Here is a 23,498-nt window from a genome sequence, read left to right as displayed (position 1 = left end):
TCCTGCCACCACTGCACTTTTTTTCTGCATTCTATAAGTTGCCCTGGTATGGACTCAAATTTGGAACACAGCACTTTTCTTCACAAACATGCTCACATACACATGTATGCACACGCACACACACACACAGCCTCTGTTTGTAGCAGAATTTAGTATAAAGCTTTAACTACATGGAAGAAAGGTTATTTATAGTAAGACAAACAATTTAGAATTGTAGTTGTCTGACTTCTTTGTCATGATTCTTGCTCTTTTTTCTCCTTTCTCCCCACCCTTCGACCATGAATCCATCTTTAGTGTTAATACCTTCTGATTTATTGTCTCTTACATAATTATGTCCTCGATATTCCAGTACCAATCTCATGTTGCTGATCAAAGTCATTTCCTACAAAACATCTCTGCTACATGTTACCTCAGTAGGCTTCTTGAACCATCATATAAAAAATGGCCAAGTTCCTCCTCTCTACTTCTTTATTTTATTCCAAGCACCAATCCTTAACTGATATTATACATATTTTATGATTTATAATTGTCTTTCTCTGCATCAGAATGGAAACTTGAGTAGGACAGGAACTTTGTTATCTTTCCTGTTAAATCTGCATAGCCCAAAAGAGCGCAAGCACATCCCAGGGGCTCAATAGATGTTTGTTGTAAAAATGAATAAATGAAGTGAAGTGACTCTGATGCCAACTATTAATATCTTTTAAAAATTTATTTTTCTGTATAGTAAATTATCAGGAGACTGATTATTACTAAAAATTGAGTGTCCGCAGGCTGAATGTGAAAGCTGAGTCAGAATTAGCAGGATCAGGTCTGTGTAAGGACCATGGGTGAAGAGCAGGTAGGCCATGGCACCCCTCCTGCATCAGCCCCTGCCCACCACTGCCCCAGTTCCACGATGAGAGTCCCTTTTCTCTCCCTCTCCTGCTGCCTCCCTTGTTGTCAACCTAACTATGGCCAGGGCTGAGGTTTGGCTGACAATGCCTCAGGGTTTTTGCATCTTTACAGTAAATCCACAGGCCAGGGCTATTCAGTGGATCCGTAAGAGGGAAATTCTGTCTCGTGGCTGGGCAATGTGCTGGAGTAATCTGTGCTGGTCCTGTGGTACCCACAGCCCACCCACATGAGCTCACTCATAAGCCCTGCAAGACCCCATAAATGTTGAGTAAGACCAGCCTGCCTTGGGCTTGGGATAGATTTGTGGTTGGTTAGAGGCACCCAAAGCCAACATCGGAACTCAGACTTAAATCTCCTGAACCTCATGTTCTGCAGTTGTTTATTTTGTTTCCCTGCCATGAAGAACCCTGGAAGGATGACCAGATATTCCAGGAATGGAGCGAAAACCAGCCTCAGCCTTGTTTTTCCTCACAGCCCATCCGTGGGCCATAGACTTGGAGCTGGTAGGTTTCAGGCACTATCTAGACCACTCACATATTTCACAGATGGCAAAGCTGAGGCCAGGAGAGGCTAAAACCAAACTAGCAAGAAAGGCTGGCTTAGAGGTCTATTTCCAGGGGCTGAATGTCAACTTGAGGCGAGGTGAAGGGGAGACCTCAGCAGTCCTGTTAGCATCAGACAGAGCAGAGGCAGATCCCACTTTGCCACTTTCAGTATGTGTGACTTCCAGGGGTTCAGTCGACTGCGCTGAGCATCGGTATTCTTATCTGTAAAATGGGACGAAAACACTCATTTCAAAGAAGCTTGGAAAGTCTGAATGAGAGAACTGTCAGTATGAAAAATCCAGTTGACTTTCTCAACTCCAATGTCCTTTGCATTCTCACTTCCTTGAAGAAAGGGCTGATTTTATGCCCATTTCACTCAGAGAGGTTCAGTAGGCTAGGCAAAACACACAGCAAATATGGATGACACAGGAATCTGAAGTTCAAATTCCCCCCAAAGTACCATCTCTCCCAGTATACAATGAGTGGTTATTAAACATTAGTTCTCATCATTACAGTTAATAACTGCTCAACAATGATTTATTAAGTGCCTACTGCGTGCCAGGCACTTCTCACACTGAGGATATGATAATGTCAAAGGCAAATTGAGCCTGCTCTTACAAATTAAAGTCAGACCATAAATATCTACCAAAATCAATAAAACAATGTGAGGTCTTGGTAAGTGCTGTGATGGCAAAAAAGTAAAGGAACGTGGTAGAGCATGACTAGGAGGCAGCACATTCCTTAGCTAGGTTCAGGGAAGACCATGCAAAGCGGTGCCCTTGAGTTGATATCTGAGTAACAAGAAAGAGGCAGAATGAGATAGTCTGGGGGAACAGCACTTCATGCAAAGAGAACAGACGACACTAAGTCCTGAGATGTGAGGGTGGGATATTTGGAGACAAAAGACAAGTAGCTGCGGAGAAGGACAGTGAATGGAGGGGATGTGGAGTAAGGTGAGGAAGGGGAATTAGGCAGGATCCAGATGCTCAAGGGCCTTGCTGACCACAGAGAGAGCTTAGGTTTAGTTCTAGGTAGAATGGGGACCCACTAAAGAGTTCTACACATGAGGGTGACATAATCCACTCATTCTTTCACAAGAAGACGGCCTTGTGTGTTTAACCCTTCCTCTTGAGACATTGAACTGAAGGATTTTAGACATTGAACCTGGTTCCCTATTTCCATATTAACCCCAAGAAGGCAGAAAGATGGAATGGAAATCCGGAAGAGCTTTTCTTTGGCTGTCCCAGTCATCTCAGACTCCCAAATTCTCTGAGTTCTCTACTGGAGTCCTAACTTTCGGCGGTAACTCATTGTGTTTATCTGTGTGTGCACTCAGTGATGCTGCTCTTTGAGTTTGAGAGGCAGGATCCAGAGCCCTGAACCCCATTTGGAGAGGGGCACATCCAGTGGAAATTGAATGTTGCGTTGAGTGTAGCCATTTTGGGATGGGGTGATCAGCTCGGTCCTTGATGTCTCTTTTGGGGGAAGCCCATGGTAGGTAAAGAGATCACCATCCAGGAGTGAGTGGTCTTAGGAAATCAAGAGGACTCAATTAATTAGTTATCTAAGACTTACTCAATGGAAGACCTGGTGCTTAATTTGGGGTGGTCTAGAGTTTAGCAAAACCTGGTTTATTAAGGATCTCACAGCGCCCTGAGGAAGACAGGCAACGAAGCCAATAGGAGTGATCCCCATGTGCTGGGTGGTGACCATGGGTCCTATAGCTCCTGCCATGCAGAGTGGCCCACCCTCCACAGTCCAGCTCCTACCCCATTCCAGTAAGACCGTGCCCTCTTCTAGCCCCCTTCGCAGAGGTGGAGTGACGCTGTGTGCTATTGCTGGGTCCCTGGTGCTTCCACATCCCCTCTTTACAGCTCAGTCAACTGTCCCTCCATGGATGCCTCTTCAGGTCCCCTCTGGACATGCTTCCTATTTCCTTCAGGTATCTTGCCTGATGTGTTCAGGACGATGTTATCTCAATCATTCATTCTGTCCTTCCATAAGCATTCATCCATGGCTCCTCAGGGTGAGGCCCTGTGGGAAGCACAGGAAGCAAAGTCCGATCAGGTCCAGACCCTACCTACCTTCAAAAAACATGCAGACAGGTTGGGAGGATGGTGCCAGCTCATTTCATTACAGAACAGATCACAGGGTGAAAAGGGTCAGGATAGCACAATAATGGGATCACAGAGAAGGCAGCATAGCAATCAGAGATGGGGTGGTGAGAAGGGGACGGAAACAGGGAGGGGTGAGAAGGTGTAGCTGGACAAAGAAGGCTTCTGGGCAATAGAAACAGCATGTGGGCAGAGAATTAGAGGAGCTACTTGAACCTCACTAAGATGAAAGAGAAAGCGTAGGAGGAAATTGGGGAAGATTAGACCAGGAAGTAGTACAGGTAGTCGCCATGCCACTGAGGCCCTTAGATAGCTAAGGAACTTGGAATTTCTTCTGAGGGAATGGGAGAAGGCTATTTGGGTTTTATGGTAGAGACTGAAAATCAGATTTGTGATTTGGAAAGATCAGATATGGAAGGTAGATTGTGAGGGGGTAGGGGGAAATCAGACGGTGAGACTCCAGGCAAAGAGAGACAAGCAAGGATTGGTGGAAGCCTGGGCTAAGGTAGTGACAGAAGATGAGGAGAGAACAGCCATGAACAGAGACAATAGAACTTGGAGACTGATAGTCATGGGCCACGGAGATGGGGAAGAGATCTCTGTTGATTATCCACCTTTTCCTTCTGATTTAACAAATTTGATGAATGATGATTTTATTAACAGAAATTAGGAAAGTTGAATAAGAGTCAGCTTTGGAGAAAAAAAACACATCAAAAATCTTGTTTTGGACATAGTAAGTGAGAAGAAGCCCCTGAGACAACCTGAGAAGGAGTATCAAGCAGACCCTTGGTGACATGGGGTGGCATCTGTTCTGGAAAAGAACTGAAGGGGCACGAGGGGAAACACAGAGGGGAGCTAGTTTCTGCAGCTATGCTTTATCTGAGCAAGGGGCTCACACCAGCTTTCATCCTCTGTGGCAGAAGACAGAATCTTGTAAAATTCGTGGTCAGAGAATTCACATTCTGACAAACCTTATCTGTCCTCTCCAAAGCCCATATTCCTATTCTGTGTAGGCTCTCATCTTGCGAGATAACAGAAAACATAATTTCTATGCAGCCTCATAGTAGAGTTGGATTGAAAGGGAAGGGAGAGGGAGGAGGTTGGTCACAGGTTCTGGCACGGGACCCTTGGAGGAGACGTGGTTTTCAAGCTGGCGTAGCATCTTCCTGTGAGAAGACCAAGGCCTGGGCCAGCAGCATCACTCCTGCAGCCAAAGACGATGAGGGGAACCAAGTGCCAGGGGAAAAATTCTTCCAAGTCATTTATTTTCCCAGATCCTCAAGGATCTGAGTATTTTGCTTGGAAATAACTGCGTTGAGTTTTGAACTTTGTAAGGGTCTCTTCTCTGCTCTGGTGACCTCATACATTCCAGTGGTTTTAAATGCCGTGGCATGCCAGCATCTCCCAAATGTGTACCTCCCACCCAGGCCTCTCCTCTGAACCCTAGACTCATATGCCCGACGGATGTGGCATAGACACCCCAGGGACAGCATGTGCAAAACTGAACTCTTGGTGGGATCTCCAAAATGTCCCTCAACAGTTTTTTTATGTTAGTCAATGGTAACACCATCCGCTTGGTTGCTAATGCCAGAACAATGGAGACGTTTCTTCATTTCCTTATCTAATGTAATCTCTTAACAAATCTTCTTGACTACAGGATACTCCTTGGATCTTGAGTCTTGTAATTCCTCTCCTTCCCATTGCTGCCACCATTCTGGTCCAAGCTTTCTCTCTACTCCCTGCAAAATGCCAGCACCTGCTATCCCATCAGTCTGTTTCTACACTTCCCCACCTTCAACTGATATTGTATCCAGAAGCCTCTATAGTCTTCTCCTGCCCCACCATAGTAATCTTTGAAAAACATAACTGTAATCTTGCAACTCCCACATTTAAAACATATCAATAGCTTCACATTGCCCTGAGAATAAGGTCCTCACTGCTGATGATGGCCTGATTCCTGCCAGCCTTTCTACCCTTCTGGCCAACCACCACCCCGTTTCCTCACTTTGCTCCAGCTGCCTGAATCTCATGAGTCAAGTCTTCAGGCAGGTCAAGCTCCCTCCTGCTCCAGACCTGCATCCTGAGATTCCTTCTGCCCAGAGTGCCTTTCCTAGCCAATACTTTTCCATTCGTCGTATCTCTGTGGAAATACTGCCTCCTTCAAGATCCTCCTTGACCACATGGTCTACTGAGGACCACCCCCAAGCCCCATTGTTGCCTATTACAGCTTACTTTTGACCACAATTTATAATTCACTTCCCTGTTTATTTCCAGTCTTCCACAGTGTATGGTGGGTTCCACAGGGCAGAGACCATGCAGTCTTGTCATCACTGTCCTCTCAGTAGACTTCTTGCTAGCCATGGTGGGCCAGAGATCTCACTCTCCTTTGTCTCCAACCCCTACTATTTTATTGGTTATATTTAATTTAAATATAATAATATTTATAATATCATAATGTTTAAAATTAAATATTTATAACATTTAGAATTTAAAGTATTTTAATTTTTAATTCTGTTTATTATGATTAGAGCTTTATATATTATCCACTTCAAGGTACTAGTTTGAAGCCTTCGAATTTACACAGGACCTATTTATTTTCCACCGTGTAGAACAAGAAAATCAGTACCCCAAAACTTTGCCTTATTTTTTCTCCCTCCTTCTGCTTCTCTCTGTCCACTTCCTCACAATTTCTGTTGGCCATTCCATCACAGGGAAGGGTCTCCTCCTCCTCCTTCTTTTTCTTTCTTCTTCTTCTTCTACTTTCTTCTTCATTTGACGTTAAGTTCTGGGATACACGTGCATGTGGGAGCTTTCTGTGTTTTTAATTTCACCCTTGCAGTGGTCTGCCCGCCTCCAGCTCCTCTGAGTACTGGCTGCCCCAGGCCTGTGTCTTATCCATTTCTTTGTGGGACTGTCTTTCCATAAGGCATTGGAAGTTTAAGTCCTACTCATTAGCATTTTCCCTGTCATTACTTTATTTTACTCTACAATGTATAATGTTCATTTATTGAGTCAGTGGGTTATACATCTAATGTTATCTTTTGTTTTCTCTGAACTTTTTAATGCTTGTCGACACACATACATGGGAATATATTGTACGTGCTTTTTGTCTCATGGTCCTGCTTTTTGTCTTCCTTTCCTTTTTCACTCTCTTTACCTTCTTCCTGTCATATGATGAGACCCCTCCCCCACCCCAACCCTTGAGCCCACTCTGAGTAATTTGTTACCAACCCGACAGTCACACTCTCTGACTTTTCACTCTGCTTTGCACAAATGTGTGCATCATTTTGTTATTGTTTGCTTTGCCAAAAATGACACCATATGATATAAAAACAATTCTTTCTATCTACTTTTAGTGCTTAATAATATGTAATGGAAATCTAACTAATATAATCCAAATACAGTCTCTTAAATAATTACATAATGCACCATGGCATAATGTAGCATTATTTATTTAACCTTCACCTAACTGTGTGTGTGTGTATCTTGATGTGCTGATGCTTTAATTTCTATGGAATTGAGTCACAAAAGTAGAATTGCTGAATAAAAGAATATATGCGTGTTAGTTCGTTCTCACACTGCTAGAAAGAACTACCTGAGACTGAGTAATTTATGACGAAAGCAGGTTTCATTGACTCACAGTTCTTCAGGCTTAATAGGAAGCATGACTGGGAGGCCTCAGGAAACTTACAATCTCGGTGAAAGTTGAAGGGGAAGCAAGGCACCTTCATCACATGGCAGAGCAGGAGGAAGAGTGAGACAGTGAAGGGGAAAGGCTACACACACTCAATATCACGAGAACAGCGTGGGGGAAATCCGGCCCCACGATCCAATCACCACCCAACAGGTCCCTCCCCTGAAACATGGGGATTAAAATTTAAAACGAGATTTGGGTGGGAACACAGAGCCAAACCATATTAACATGTTTTACAATTTTAATAGATGTTGCCCTGTTGATTTATACAAATGCTGTGACAATTTGCATTTCCACCAGCAATATATGCAAACATTCTTTTCATGGGACACTTACCAGCAATAAGTGTTAATGCTCTTTTTAGATATGCCAGCTGGATGAATGTAAAATAATGTCTCATTAGTTACATGAAATTTATATTAATTTTTATTTCCCTGACTTCTAGTGAATTTAAGTATCTTTTACTATGTTTATTGCTCATTTGGATTGCTTTATTTTATACTTTTTCCTATTTTTTATTGGATGGTTTGTGTTTTTCCTGTCAATTTGTAGTATGAATCTTTGAATATTACAACTCTTCATTCTCTATCTGTCCTTATTGTCTGTGGCAGTAAAGTTTGTACATTGGATTAAATTAATGCTCTAGTAACACTCTGCATTGGTTAACCAAAGAAAAATGCTCTGTGCTTCAAAGCTATTTCCCTCCCATCTTTCTACCTATACTCGTCTCTATTTTCCCTCACTGTCCTGGGAAGTATCAGGGTAGATAGAATGGAGGAAACAGACATTTATAAGCACATTCTATATGCCAGTAAATTAATGAGTAATTTATATGTTACATTATTTAATTAAATAAAATTGAAACATTTTTAATCCCCATTTTACTGATGGGAATACAGAGGCTTAGAGAGGTTAATTTACCTCTCAAGGTCGGGTTAAGGAAATGTCAGAGACAAGATGTGAACCTGTATCTGTCTGGTTCTAAAGTGTTCTTTCAGATGCCCTCCTCTGGCTGCTAGACTCACCGGAGACTCACAGCCACCCTAAGGGACCACGTGGCAGGCTTCCCCATCCTCTTTCCACAGGCAAGAGCCCTGCACTCAAAGCAACTGAATGACATGGTCAGGGATGCAAACTGAGATTGCAAACCTACAGCTTCTGTCTTTAAATCTAGAACTATTTTGAACCTGGTGTCTGCTCACCTCTCTTCTCTTGAGTTGGGAGCATTGGGGTAGGTTGGCATGGGGGAGCTGCTGGGCATCTCATGTCCTTCAGTGAATTCTCTGCTCTCCAGAGCCACAGAGGTAGCACCTGCTTTGCCAAGGGACTGCAAGGACTTCTCCTTCTCTTCAGCAGATCTTCCCCTCTGAGGGCTTGGGTGGGCAGGAGAGAGAGGAGAAACACACATAACAGAGGGGCTCTGAAATCCCCGGGGCAAAAATAACCTCCTTTTTCCCCACCTCCACTCCCACCCTCCATCCAAGGGGAGAGGCGGCAAAGTTTCAGAAACTCTGAAATGACTCAAAGAAACAGAAAAATGTTCTAGTTGCCCAATATTTACATAAGGAGCTGGTTCATTTTTCCTTCCCTGGGGTTAATCTGAGCTGGCACACAGACGTGGACACCTGCCCACATCTACCCAAGGATGTGCACCTGGATGCACGTGTGTCATACATGCAGACACAGTGTGTATGGCACCCATCCCCACACACCTCAGGCTGCAGCACAGCAGTGAGTGGCAGCCAGGGCTGCTGGGAGGTGTCCATCCCCAGGCTAAAGCTGTGTGTCTTTGTTCTTCATACAAGAGTCTACTTTTGGGTTTCTCCAGAAGCAGCCTCTGCAATAAGAATACAAGTGCAAGGGATTTGCAAGGGAGGTCATCTGAGCAATACCACTAAGGGAATGGGCAGGTAAGGCAGAGACTGAAAGGAAACCAGTCAGGGAACATTGTCAACTCACAGCAGTGACCATGGGCAACTGGATCACAATTCCACTGGGGAGTTCTGGGAGAAGGTGGACGGCACATCTCAGAATTGCCTCACTCAAGGTGGAGGAAGCTGAAATATGCACCAGTCAGCTCCCTTTCTGCTATGGTTGAGGGTTGCTGCCTGGAGATTATTGTGGCAAGAGAAACATGAGCTTTCATAATATCTTGTCCAATGCACAGGGCAAGGACCCAATCAGGCCAAGAAACTTGCCCTTTACATCCAGAAAAAGGCTTCCATCCTAGTTCTGTTTCTTGCTTATTTGATAACTTGAATAATTTCTTTCTTCCCGCTGAGCCTCTATTTATCTTATCTATAAAATCGGTAGAATACTTTCCCCCACAATATTGGAATAGGGATTTGATGAAATAATGCATGTCAGTGAACTTGCCCCAGATTGGCTCTCAAAAGAGACCGATATTCTGTCTCACCACCTACGTTGTTTTCATTGTTTGCTGGTTTCCCTTTATCTTCCAGCTTCTGTGTTAGTATGCCAGGGCTCAGTCCTCAGGCCTCTACTATTGTCTAGGACACATGCCTTTGGAGATCTCATCCAACCTTAAAGCCTTAAATGTCCAGTGTAACCATCAGCACTTCCATGCTCATGTGCCTCCTTTGCCACCTTCAAAATAGACCTGGAATGTGACCACAGCTCACTTTCCCTGTCATTGCCCTGGTCCAAACCCTCGTCTTTTTTTTTCGGATGCTTGCATTAGCTTCCTGACTCTCCATCCTTGCTCCCTGTGCAGCTTTTTCTCTACACAAATACCAGAAGCATGCTGTTAAAATCCAAGCTGGATGATGCCACTCTATTCAGTCTGCTAATACCTTCCCATCACTCCTAAAGAAAAAGCCTAAGTCTTTACATAGATTTACAATTTGACTGGACCCAAATTTCAAATCTCCTCTCCTCCATGCTCTCTTCTGCTCACTCTGTCTCAGCTATTCTCACCTCCTTCTGGTCCTCACACAGTCCGAGCACCCTCTTGCCTTAGGGGCTTTGCACCTGCTGTTCCCTCTGCCTGAGTGTTCTTCCCCCAGACATCAACCTGCCTTACTCCTTCATCTCCTTCAAGACTTAGCTCAAATATCACCTTCTCAATGAGGTCTGCTTTATGCATTCTATTTCAAATTGCATGGCTGTCCCATCACACCTCCCTGTTTTGTTATTTTCCATAGCACTTACAGACAGTTACTGTATTGTAACATTTCTTCTTTTTCTTATTCGTTATTTTCAGCCCACCTGACCCCCAGTAGAATATAACTCCATGAGCGCATTGTTTTTTGCCTGTTCTGATCATGGATGTATTCTAGAATAATGCCTGGTAATAGCGAGTACTCAACCATTTGCATGAATAAACAGATTAACTAAATAATTAATTAATGGTGTGGTGATTAAAATCTTGATTTTGGGAATGTTATGTATCAATTCAGTTCTTATTTCCACAACTTCCTGTCTGTTATCTTGTACACATTACTCATCTAAATCTTACTTTCCTGTTCTATAAAATTGGGGAGAGGATAGTACCTAACCCTTAAGGCTCTTGTGAAGAGAGGTGAGATAAGATATATTAGACATTCAGACACTGACTGGCACATGATATGTGCTCAAAAAAAAGACAGATTTTCTTTTTTCTTCTTTCTTTTTTTTTTTTTTTTGAAACGGAGATTTGCTCTTGTTGCCCGGGCTGGAGTGCAATGGTGCCATCTTGGCTCACTGCAACCTCCACCTCCCAGGTTCAAAGGATTCTTCTCCCTCAGCCTCCTGAGTAGCTGGGATAATTTTGTATTTTTAGTAGAGGTGGGGTTTCACCATGTTGGTCAGGCTGGTCAGACACTCCCTACCTCAGGTGATCCACCCGCCTCGGCCTCCCAAAGCGCTGGGATTACAGGTGTAAGTGATAGTGCCCGGCCAGGTTTTATTTTTTAAGTTTCTCTTTCACTTTCATCATCACGGCATCACAGACATTTTAGTGAAAAACTGAAACAGCTCATGATATACAGCAAATATAATAACCCTCCTCCCCAAAAAGGAATGAAAGTGTATATAAAAAATTAGTGTAACACTAAATTTACCCACATCCACACATAGAGACAAAAGGCCAGAAGGATATACATCAAAATATTTACAGTGGTTATTTTTGGAGTTTCTATTGGATTTACTGGTGACTTTCAATTTTTTAGTTATAATTTTTTAAAATTTTAAATGTGTGACTTTTTAAAACAAAAAAGCAGTAACTTGTTTATTTAAAAAAAATAACTACCTTCAATAAAATGTGGCTCTAACACTGATTCACTTATCCCCATTAAGAATGTTTATTCATTACATTTTAACTTTCATGAGTGAGAGAATTCGCACTCTGACAAACCTGTTCTGTCCTCTCCAAAGCCCATATTCCTATTCTGTATAGGTTAAGTAGCAGTTTCTATATGTCAAGCCAAAGCTTTCTTTCCCAGTAACTTCCTTTAAGTCACCCAAAATAACATTGGAAATTAAAATGTATAGCAACAAAAAATAGTATGCAGCATACAAATAAGTCACTCATTAATTATCTTGTAATAGCCAAAAAATGGTGGTTTGGGGTCAGGGAAGGGGCTATAGGTCTTTCTCTCACCACCTTGAGCAGCCTCTTCAAAGCTGTTATTTCCTGGCCATCCAACAGGCAAAGACCAAATCCTGGAAGAGAACATGAACATCAGGTCACGACATTGGCAAACAGATGGGACAGGGAGCAGACACCCATTCTTCATCAATGCCTGAGACCCCAGAATTCAGATGCCACTCAGTGAGACAGAAGTCTTTCCCAAAGAGACTGCACCATGTTGCCCAAGCTGGTCTTGAATTCCCAGCCTTGGGTGATCTGCCTACCTCAGCCTCTCAAAGTGCTGGGATTACAGGCATGAGCCACAGTGCCTGGCCCCATCTGAGAGTTTTTCAACAAGGCTAACTCAACCAGTAAGCGGTAACATCTATTTTCCATAACCCAGCCTTTGCTTTCATGAGGCAGTGGCCTCATGGGCCATGTGGAGCTCTACTTTCGATTGCCCAAGTCCATAGGGCATCCCTAGGACCTGGCAGCAAATAGACTTTATGCAGAAATCAAGGGCAGGTACAGAAGGGAGGGACAGAGTAGTGGAAGAACAGAGGCGCTAGGAGAGGGGATTTAGGGAGATGGGAGGCTATGTGAAGTTTTCCTTTGATTCTGCTCATGGTCTACTGAGTGCTAAGAAGAGGTGGCTACAGGCAGAAATATAACGTTCAGTCTGTCCAGAGGAATTGCTGGCCTGGCAAGGGGGCCTCCAGGGTGTCTTATGGCAGCAAGGTTCTAAATGCATGAGTGAGTGTGCATGTGTGTAGGGGGTGTGCATGGAGGTGGGTGGGAGGGATTCCCCCCCAGGGGAGCATATAAACCATTGGCTGTGGAAGGGCACCGACCAGTCAGCAGATAGCCTATGGGCGTGCTTGCAGGCTATAAATAACCAGTACAGGTGTGTCGATGCATTCCAGCTGAATATCAGCACTGCTTCTCTTGTCATTAGCAGGGGATACACACTGTGGTACTGCAGGGCAGCATAGTTCAGGACAATAACCTGCACGCAGGCTACAGCTCCAAGCACAGAGGGTAGCACCATCCTGGGAGTGAAGTGGGACTTTTCGAGGCAGCCATTTTCAAGCCACTTTATGATGCATCAAGATGGCTGGGTCTGAATATAAAATGACTACCTGTATTGCTGACTAATGTACTCAACAAATGTTCATGAGTCTCACCTGTGAGCCCGACCTAGCCATACTCTCACCTCAGGGTTAGGGGAAAGGATTAGGAACAGAGAAAGAATCCCGGATGGATGAGGTGTCTGGGGTGCATATTCTATGGAACTAAGAAGCAGACACTGTAATGGTTTCTCTGTTGGAGATGGTCTCAGTGGTCCCGTTTCCCAGAAATGATGTCGCTTCTACTCGACCCTGGGGTGATGGGTCTCCACAGTGGTTGCAAGTAGGAGAGACAGAAAGGGAAGACAGAGCAAACATGGCCACAAGGACACTAATGGAACCTTGAAGGCACTCTCTAGGACCTCTTGGGGAGAGTACGGAGGCTTTAATGAGGAGATCTTTGGATACAGAGTCTGAAGAAATGGCAGTGTGAGCTTTGCTCCAGGGAAGAGGGCCAGGCAGGAGGGAGAAAGCAGATGGATGTCAAAACGGGTCTCCATTTCTCCCAAGCTTTTGGAAAGGAATATGGGGCCTCAGAGGCACAGCCTGAAGGCAGGCTGAGCAGATTCAATTGTGAGACACATTGTAGTAAGTGGTGGGCCCACATGCTTTCGGAATGAGTCAGGGACTGTCTGCTTACAGTGGTTATTTTCCACCCCAGCCCATATGGGCTGATTCTGAGCTTCAGAGGAAACCACTTGGCAAGAGGCAGCTTGAGAAATCTCAAATCCTATACAAATTTCTTCCTCTTCTGCACGTTACCTGGCCTCCAGCCCCAGCACATGTAAGCATACATGTGCACGGCACACACACATCCCTCCCGGAACAGCACGAGGGAGTACATCCACACGCAATCACACATACATGTGACCTTCAACTCCAACACATGTATACCCGCCCCCCTGACACCTACAGAAATAGAGCATCCACTCACCCCCTCATTCACAGTGCGCTGGAGTGAAAAGAAGAAGTCACAGAGCACGTGCCCCGAGGAAGCTCCACTGGATATGGGACCTTCTGTTGTCATCAGTAGAGTTGGGAAGGGCAGGGAGTGAATCTGCTGAAGTGCACACTAAGGAACTACTAGAATTTCAAAGCCTCGGAAATGTTGTTTTGGTGGGGCTAAAGATGGAAAACAGGGGTGGATGGCTCTTTGATGTAGAAAAATGCCATGTGAGCGAATTGGATTAAGAAAAGCAAACTTTTCTCCCTACCCTCCTCAGGGTATGAACATAGGCTAGTTCCAGATGAAGAAAACTTTCCTGATAACATAATCATAACTTCATACTTTTTTCTGATGGGAAGGAAAATGGGTGGATGGCTCTTTGGTGTAGAAAAATGCCATGCAAGTCTTTTGGATTAAGAAAAGCAAACTTCTCTCCCTTCCCTCCTCAGGGCATGAACATAGGCTAGTCACAGATGAAGACAACTTTCTTGATAACATAATCATAATTTCAGATTTCTTTTCTGGTGCGAAGAGGGAGGGAGAGGCCACAATATGGAAAGAGAAGAGGAAGCTAATATAGGAACAGCTCTTACTAGGAAAGTTCCATGGGCTAGTGGGAGGCTGGGCTTGGGGAGAAGGATGGACATTGTAGTTGTCCAGTGGTATGATGGCCAAGAGCTCAGAATGATCTTGTGTTACGTATCCAGTGGTTTCCCTGATCTTTTGTGGGTCATGTTTATGACTGGGCATTTAGGAAGACTCCTATTATGCAAGCAATTGGGTTTGGGAAAAGGAGGGTGAAAATCGAAACCATGGATAGGGGAGGCATTTCAGGGAGAAGGCAGCAGGGGCAGGAGGCAGATGCTGAGTGAGGAGGACTGGAATTTAGAGGGCCACAAGCTGGAGGTGGGCACAGGAGGATGGCTTGTCTGGACATCACCACTGATCAGGCATCAGTGTTGGAAATGAATTCCAGTGTTGGCATGGTGTTGGTTTTCTTGCTAAAAGGAAACTTCCAAGGCTGGGTTGGCAAGAGGAGAGGACACAGGAAACTCACCCTTCCATCACCTCTGAGAGGCAAAGAGTGACTTCCCGGGGAGGGGCACAGCGTCTGCTATGAGAAAGCAGCCTTCTCAGTGTAGGGGTTAATTGCCAGGCTGCTCAGTGCATTTGGGTGTCAGTTGTTTATAGCTATTGTGTGGGAAACCGGCTGCTCCATGCTTGGATATCTTGAGCACCATGAAAAGCTGCAGTCCCTGCCACTGGGGGTGGAAGATCCAGTCTAATGGGAAGGTCAGCTCAAGTGCAGGCCCTCTAGCTGGGAGGAGAGGGCTCCTGGTCCCTGAAAGTTTATTGTCCAGGCAGTACATAGTGAGTTCCCCAGGCCACTGCCAGACGATCTCTCTCATTGATCTTTCCAGAGTTCACAGGGAGGGCAATTGACTTTCCAAGGTATAAGATATGGCAACTGGAGCAATTTATTCTCATTAAAGGAAAAGGTGACCATAAAAAGGACTGAGGAGAGTCTGGATAAATGAGGTCATTTATACAAGCTCCAGAGTCACGGATATCTGTATGACCCCTTTCAGCCCTTGAATGACTCACTGTCCAGAGAAGGAGACAGGCGTGTAACTGATTACAAGTTGGTGTTCTAAGTGGTAAATGGCACCAGTGATATTCTGCAGGAGAGTAGAGAAGCGAGTTCCCAGCTTCCTAGAGAGGCCAAGGCAGGGTTCACAGAAAGGGAGACACAAAAAAGGAGAGGAGGTCACCAGGGAGAAGAGAGGAGAGCATGCTAGGCAGGGCAGGAACGCCACCTGAGCAGAGGCGGGAGATGTGAATAAGGCTGACCTTGCAGTTGGGGTTGACCTCTGCAAGAAGCTGTTCTGAAACAACATTCTTTCTCAACCTCCGCCGAGCTGAGTGTCTACAACCGGAAACACTAAAGTTTCTGCCAAGAGGCGCTGGCTTTGGGTGGTTAACAGCCCAGGTTTTCCTCCTGCGTTCTCTCACTGCCCTTGCAGGGTAGAAGGTGTGGCTGGCTAGTTGGAGGAAATTCTGCATCTTTCAGACATGGACAATGAGTTGGGGATAGGTAATGGCTACCACAGCAATGTGAGTGGACAGTGTGGTAGAGAAATGTCATCGTCAGAAGAGAACTCGGTTGAGTAAGTCCAGACGAGGCTGCTGTAACTGGCTGAGGAAGTTGTGTCCTGCACAATAGTATCGGCTTAGTTCCTGTTGGGGAAGAGTCATGGTGGAACTCCAGCCCTTGGTCTGCCCACCAAGCCACAAGCCTAGAGGGTGGGCCTCCACAGAGTGGGGGACCTTTCTCTAAGTGAAACAAGGGCTGTATATTGATGAGTAAATGTCCCGGGACTGCTGGCCTGGAGCTAGGAGTCCTGTGTTCTAGTTCTGCCTTCACTCCCCAGGGGGCTCTGTCTCAACTGGAGAAATGGTTCTACTTCCCCACTGACTTATGAAACACAGTGTGACATAGTGGGTCAGAGGAGGACTACTATGAAGAAAAATATGCCCTGGAGTTAATGTCAGGTAAATGACTCATAGGAGACACCAGGGGCCAGCTTTGTGACCCTGGGCAAGTTCCTCTCCCTTTCTGAGCCTGCGTGTTTCTGTTTGTGAAATGGGGATGATAAACTGGACCCTGGACAACCTGCCATAGCTGTTGTAAGGATCAGACAAGTCATGAGCATTAATGGCCTGCGAGCACTCACAAGATGGTAGTGTGTGTGTACACGCATCCAGGAATGGAAGTCTGATTTCTGATAAACTGTGTGTCAAGCCACTGCGAGGGAGGTGGGCGTATTATATCATGCCCAAGATTCTGCTAGTCCTACCAGGAACTCCAATGGCAGGTGTCCATGTTATGTGGGCTGAGGTCGGCCAGGCCTAGCCACTGTCAACCTGTTGGGGGTCTCTTCCTCCCTTTGAGCTTCAGTTTCCATCTCAAAAATGGGAGACGAGGGGAAGTGAGATGATCTTAAATGTTCCTTCAAACTCTGACATTTTCCAAGAACTGAATTTCTATACAATTCAGCCTATGGTGTGACTATTTGGGACCTTCAGAACATCTGCTTAGTTCTCAATGAAGAGGTCAAAATAGGCTGAGAAATATTCAGCAAAAGGGAAGGCCCACAGCATAAAACATGGTGATGTTGTAACATGAATATTTAACTCTATGTGCTAGGTAAACAGTCATGATGCTAATGGCAAAAATATGTATTTTTTTTTTTTTTGCATCAAATACCCACAAATGCAAGCTAACTACTTTTTTTTAATAACGAACCAAAGAAACAGGGTTCTACTCCAACACTGGAGAAGAGAATGCATTGTGTTAGAGTTGTGAGGCTGTACTCTACACACAACTTATGTCTATTGGACATAATAGACATTCAACGTTAATTTTGACAATCTAGGATTTTCACTTAAGATATCAGAACCTAACTTCCTCCCAACAATGCAGGATTCAGTACTAGCCTAGTAAAAAGTAATTAAAAATAGTTTAGAATAATTAATGACATGGTAAGTGTCCATATTTTATTTAAAAGTTTTTTTAAAAAGCAGATTACAAAATAATAGCAGATGACTCACTTTTGTTTACACATGGAAGTAATTATATGCTATAGGGATATGTTTTTAGACATACCAAGTCTGTGAGGACTGTAGGTAACAAAAATTGTACCGTATAGTTGCCCCTTGGTATCCATGGGGGATTGGTTCCAGGATCTCTGCCTCTGCGAAAATTTGTGATGCTTAAATTCTTTATATAAAATGGCGCGTTATTTGCATACAAACTACATACAGTGTCACGTAATACTTTCTTTCTTTCCTTTTCTTTGCTTTCTTTTTAGAGATGGAGTGTCTCACTGTGTTGCCCAGGCTGGTCTTGAGCTCCTGGGCTTACATGATTATCCTGCCTCAGCCTCCCGAGTAGCTGGGATTATAGAGGTGCACCACTGTGCCTACTTAAATCATCTCTATGTAAATAGCTGTTCCACTGTATTGTTTTTCATTTGTACTTTTTTTATTGTTGTGTATTTATTTATTTATTGAGACGGAGTTTCACTGTTGTTTCCTAGACTGGAGTGCAGTGGTGCAATCTCAGCTCACTGCAACCTCTGCCTCCTGGGTTCAAGTGATTCTCCTGCCTCAGCCTCTTGAGTAGCTAGGATTACAGATGCCTGATGCCACACCTGGCTAGTTTTCTATATTTTTGGTAGATACGGGGTTTCACCATGTTGGCCAGGCAGGTCTTGAACTCCTGACCTCAGGTGATCCACCTGCCTTGGCCTCCCAAAGTGCTGAGATTACAGGAGTGAGCCACTGTGCCTGGGCTATTATTTTTTTAAATATTCTTCATCTGTGGTTGGTTGAATTGATGGATATAGAACCCACGAGTTTGAAGTGCTGACTGTACATGGGGTTCATGCTAGATGAATAGAGTTATGCTGCTCCTGCCACAAGAGCAAAAATCAGATGCTAGGTATGTTCATTTGCTTCATGGTGGTGACCTTTTTCTATCTAAATATGTACCATAACACTATGTTGTATACCTTAAATATACACAATGACATTTCTTTAAAACATAAATAAATAGGCCAAGCTTGGAAGGCTGTATTTCAAAATGTTATGAGACGCTCTCTCTGGATGTTGGGGTTTGGGTGATATTATTTCTCTCTTTTTGCTTGTCTGCCTTTTTAAATACTCTTTAATGCCTCTGTAATCAAAGTTATAAGTCAATCCAAGAAGCCATCTGGGGAAGAATTCCCAGAAGGATTCCACAGGGCATGCCAATGACTGGGAGGAGAGACCATGCTAACCCTGCTCATTCTCCTAACTGCTAACACATGGCAGAGCTATTTGGGGTCCTGATGTCACCCGGCGAGCCAGCTCGGCTGCGGTTATGATGTCATTCACTGCCTGGCTGGCGGCTCTGTGGCCAGTGAAGTCACTAGGGAGGAGAGTTCCTGGTGGCCCCTTATTCTCTCCAGAGCTATCTCCCGGCTTCTGCCCATAGGAAAGCACAAAGAGATACCCAAGGGGTTCCACGGCTGCAACAGAGCAGCTGACAGGAGCCATGCCTGGGTCTGGAGGCCTGGGGGATGTTTTCTGGCCTTAGGCCTATGCCTCCTCGGTCGTGCCCAGCTTACTGACTTCCTGCCACTGCACAGCTGAGAGACAGTTCTCAAATCACAGCTGAATCTCCTGGGCTTTCCAGGAGATTTTCATGGTCCCTTTTGACTATTAACCAGTGCCCTGGAGGGCTGACCCCTGACATTGCCTCATCCTCCTGATGCCTCTGCCCAACAGCAGCCCCTTGGTGCCCTGCATGGTAACAACCCATCCCCAAAGGGCCTGGGCAGATGTCCTTCCTCCTCTGATTGCAGAGGTGGCCATGCTTGGGCCCTCATGCCAGACTGTTTAGGTCTAAGTCCCTCCTACAGCAGTGTGAATGCAGGCAGGACCTCATAGGAATTGGGTGAAATGGATTTTTCACTGTTCATTTCTTGTGGGAATGACATGAAGAATTTTATGTACAAGTAAGTGGAGCAATACCTGACAGTTTGGCTTCTGCTGGGTGATTATTTACTGTTTGTTAAGCAAATCATCCACTTCTCCTGCATCTCAGAGCCCCCACTCCTTCTGGACATTTGGGAGTGCTCTGGCGACTTAACTTTCTCACTTAAACTCCCTCAGCCTCAGCTTCTCACTGGGGAAAGGGGAATGAAGACAGTTAGTAATAACAAACACATATCTAATACTAACACTAGAAATGGACTCAGAAAGAAACATTCGGCTTGGTCTCCTTTCCCAGGTGCCATGGAGATGTTTACAGAGGAGGTCATCGAAAAGCCAGGCAGTTTTTCTGGGTTCTTTTTAGCCCAGCTGATGGAGCTGGACCATACCTCTATCTAAACCATCATGCACCCACATTTTTGATCCAGTTTCAATTCTTGCGAGCAAGAAAAGAGGTCGACAAGGAGAAGAATGGCGGGTTTTGCTTTTTTGGCATGTGGAACCACAACTAAAAGATTTTGACCCTAAAGTGTTTAAGCATGACCTTCTTGAGATGTCCAATTTAAGAGGGGACGAGGGACAAGCTCTCTCCAGTAGTCTCCTCCACCAACTCCCGATCACTACCAGCCACGTCATGACCCATGAAATGGATGTAGGGTGTCACACAATTGTGTGGGGGCATCTGTGGGAATGAACTTAGGACATTCCTGTAACATAGAGCTAACAGAATCTTCAGGGAAAATCATGACTTTGTGTGGAACATGACTGGACTCTCATTGCCTGGGATATGCTTAGTTGCAATACATTCTCCACAGAATGTCCTGGCCAAAAGGCCTTGGTCCTAATTTGTCCTGCCTGGCACCCTGGAGGCCACAGCCTCATGGCCCAGGAGCCTTCGTAGCCTCAGAATAAGATAACTTGAAGGGTGGTCCGTGGAGCCACCAGCGCAGTGCCTGACTCACTGACACCTATCCATGGTGGTGTGGCCTGCACTTCTGGTGTGCTTGGTAAATGGACGTATTTGCCAAAGAAGTGGGTACTTCTGTCTTCCTCATAATCTGGAGGCTTTGTGTATTGCTTCTCTATTGCCAGTATGAAATATGACCACACATTTAGTGGTTTAAAATAATCCACAGTTAGCGCCTCACATTTTGTGCAGGTCAGAAGACTAACATGGGCCATACCAGGTTTAACTCAAAGTGTCAGCAGGCCTGCCTTCGTTACAGGAGGCTCTGGTGAAAAATTGACTTCCAAGCTCCAGGTTCCAGGTAGAACCAGCTCCTTCCTGTTGTAGGACAGAAGTTTTGCTTTCCCTGCTGGTTGTCAGCTGGGGGCCACCCTTAGCTCCCGGAGGCCTCTGTCCAGTCCTTATATGTGCGCTCCCATGTCTCAGACCCAGCAATAGTGTGCGGAATCCTTCTCGGACTTGAGATAGCTGCACCCTCCCCTTCTGCCTTCCTCTTCCTCTGACTGCTCTGACTGTGGCCAGAGAAAGTTCTCGCTTGTTAAGGGATCATATGATTAGACTGGGCCCCAACTAGATGATTCAGAAATCTCCTTATGTTAAGGGTCCTAACCTTCATCACATCTGTGAAGTGCCTATTGTCATGTAATGAACAGAACCCATTCATGGGTCTCAGGCATTAGAGCATGAACGCCTTGTGGGGCCATTATTCAGTCTTCACACACCACAGTGAATTCAGGCCCACTGTGAGAATGGACAGAGACTTTGAGCTGAGGATATCTGAGCTCTTCCTCACTCTCTCAGAAGGATCCATCGAGCACTCACTGTGTGCCAAGAACTTTTCTAAATGTTTAGGATACAAAATGGAAACGCTAAGACCACTAAGAAGGAGGAAGAGGAAGATGAGAAAGAGGAACTGACTCTTGAACATCTATTATTGCCAGGCACACTTTCTGCATTCTTTCTAATGTCCAAAGGGCATCTCACTACACACATGAAAAAGCCAGGGCTCTGGGGTTCAGGGGGTTGAGAAATTGGCCAAGATCATCCCGTTTCTATGTTGTAGTCAGGACTCACCCTTCCTCTCCTCTGTGACTCTCCAGACTTTTGACCATCAAGACACCTCCAGTTAGTCTACAGAGGAAGCACCACACCTGCTGGGACCAAGCCTTGGCCCCTCCCCGCCAGGGTTCATTTTACCTCTTCCCCCAGGGCTGAGGCTGTCTAGAACTGGAGGCATGTGACTCACCTTGGTCTGAGTTTGTTACCTTCCAAGGGGCTCAGAGGTTTCCGGAGACGTCTGGAGGGAACAGCTGGCTGGCCTGTGGTCCCTCACCTAGATGACCAAAGTTCTGCAGAAGCCAGGGCAGACTTTGGTGACAGGAACGCTCTGGGCCCCGAAGTCTCCTTTGGCCAAATTTACATGTACTTGGCTCTCCAGGTGCACTCCTTCCTCTTTTTAATGACCCAGTGTACTATTTATAGCTCTTCCTTTAAAGGGCAGTGAGCTGTGGGCTTCAGTCCTCAGACTAAAGTCTTATAAAGAACTTGGAACAAATTAAGTGCTTTATACACGCTATGGAACAAAGTCAGAAAGGCCATGGTGAAAAGCCAGCAACATCCAGATAAAAAGTGCAGAATCACGAGATTCACCTCCAATTTTGAATATTCTTCATCATGGCAATCACCTCTAGAGCAGTTGCAGGGTAACAGATACTTTTGTGTGCTTTTTATGTACATTAATTTATTTACTCCTTACAACGACCCCGAGAGATGGACATTTATATATTTTATCACTAACCTAGGACATGCTCAGAGATGTTAGGTAACCTGTTTTAGGACACAGAGCTAGAAAGGAGCAGAGGCTGGCTTCAAACACAGGTGTGCCCTCTGCCAGTGCTCATTTGTGTTCTTTTTACCAGGCCACACAGAGGGACCAGCGGTTTTTCCAAGTCCATGATTCTATTCTTTTTTGTTGTTGTTTGTTTGTTTTGAGACAGAGTCTCAAAAGTCCACCCAGGCTGGAGTAGAGTGGCACAATCTTGGCTCACTGCAATGTCTACCTCCTGGGCTCAAGCAATCCTCCCACCTCAGCCTCCTGAGTAGCTGGGACCACAGACGTACACCCCCATGCCTGGCTAATTTTGGTGTTTTTTGGCAGAGATGGGGTCTCACCATATTTTCCAGGCTGGTCTCGAGCTCCTGAGCTGAAGTGATCCACCAGCCGTGGCCTCCCAAAGTGCTGGGATTACAGCCATGAGCCACCACGCCCAGCCCATGATTCAATTTTATTCGCACAACAGCTCTGTGCAGACAGCAATTTTCTCTCCCCATTTTATAGTTAAACAAACCAAGCCTCAGGAAGGCTGGAGAGCCTGGCCAAGCGCCACCATAAGGAACCACAGTAAGGAAGGACACCTGAAGGAGGAAGGAATGGAGGATTCGGAGACTGAACCCAGAGCTTGGGCATTTTCATGCTATGTTTTCCTTCTCCAGGACCAGATAGGTCCAGACACCTGGACTGATTTCTGAGGTCACACTGACTTTTCCACACTAATAAAATAGGTGAGATCCATAGGTTTTCTTTCTGCCTAAAGGGGCTGACTTTTGCTTACTTTTCCTTGCTTCCTGTTTTTCTTCTTTTCAGATACCGTTTTCCCAGCTTTTCCATGGCTGGCTCCAGATCCTCAATCAGACACACAGATATGCCATCTCTTCAGTGAGGGAACCGGGGCCGCTCCGTCCCCATCATGCCCTCCTATGGCCTGGCACTCAACTGGACTCCATGAACATTTGGCAACAACTGGACTAGGACAAGGGAGGAAGGGTTGTGAATTCGTTCAGATGGTGGGGAGACACAATGAGCTTCGGCTTGAATGAGAAAGAGACAAGGAGTATGGGAAAAATCCCAAAAGTTGGTTATCTTAGAAAAGGACCAGCAAAGGCCTGGGACAAACACAGGCCCCTGCATCATCTTTCACAGCAGAAGGAGCTCAGGGTGGGGGCAGAACATTGGCAGAGCCCAGACATTAGTCAGTTCCCCATAGATGTGGCTTCCCTGCCTGTGTCCCCATTGTGACCATCACTCACAAAGGCCAGAATGCCA

The 23,498-nt window shown here is 45.3% G+C and overlaps 1 protein-coding gene across 6 annotated transcripts; it reads right to left on the bottom strand.

Moving 5' to 3' along the window:
* Positions 1 to 504: 504 nt before the first annotated feature.
* On the bottom strand, positions 505 to 21,810 carry LOC111550293. Of its 6 annotated transcripts, none has more exons than XR_002733994.2 (6): positions 21,642 to 21,810; positions 11,848 to 11,909; positions 9,207 to 9,355; positions 8,960 to 9,084; positions 8,450 to 8,620; positions 505 to 3,473 (listed from the first exon to the last, which is right to left on the bottom strand). XR_002733994.2 is itself a non-coding variant. In XM_023223629.2 (6 exons), exons 1-6 carry the CDS (start codon positions 15,786 to 15,788, stop codon positions 3,461 to 3,463), a joined length of 513 nt encoding a protein of 170 aa, XP_023079397.1. In that variant the 5' UTR covers positions 15,789 to 15,946; the 3' UTR covers positions 505 to 3,460. The 6 variants fall into 6 exon arrangements, 1 of the variants encoding a protein (XP_023079397.1); XR_002733996.2 differs by having other exon boundaries at positions 11,851 to 11,909; XM_023223629.2 differs by lacking the exon at positions 21,642 to 21,810 and adding an exon at positions 15,742 to 15,946 and having other exon boundaries at positions 9,207 to 9,304; positions 11,851 to 11,909.
* Between the last annotated feature and the right edge of the window lie 1,688 nt (positions 21,811 to 23,498).

Source organism: Piliocolobus tephrosceles, chromosome 7 (assembly GCF_002776525.5).
Source record: "Piliocolobus tephrosceles isolate RC106 chromosome 7, ASM277652v3, whole genome shotgun sequence".
NCBI lineage: Eukaryota > Metazoa > Chordata > Mammalia > Primates > Cercopithecidae > Piliocolobus > Piliocolobus tephrosceles.
Note: the sequence above shows the minus strand (reverse complement) of the source record. Positions and strands in the feature narration are given on the sequence as shown.

Bases quoted from the DNA above. Each gene is read 5' to 3' on its own strand.
- LOC111550293 (XM_023223629.2), bottom strand. From the start codon at position 15,788: ATGTTGTTTCAGAACAGCTTCTTGCAGAGGTCAACCCCAACTGCAAG. The intron at 9,085-9,206 runs GTGAGTTGACAA...TTCTTATTGCAG, and splicing joins AGTTGCCCATGGTCACTGCT to AGGCTGCTTCTGGAGAAACC. The intron at 8,621-8,959 runs GTGTGTGGGGAT...TGCCCACCCAAG, and splicing joins CTGCTGTGCTGCAGCCTGAG to CCCTCAGAGGGGAAGATCTG.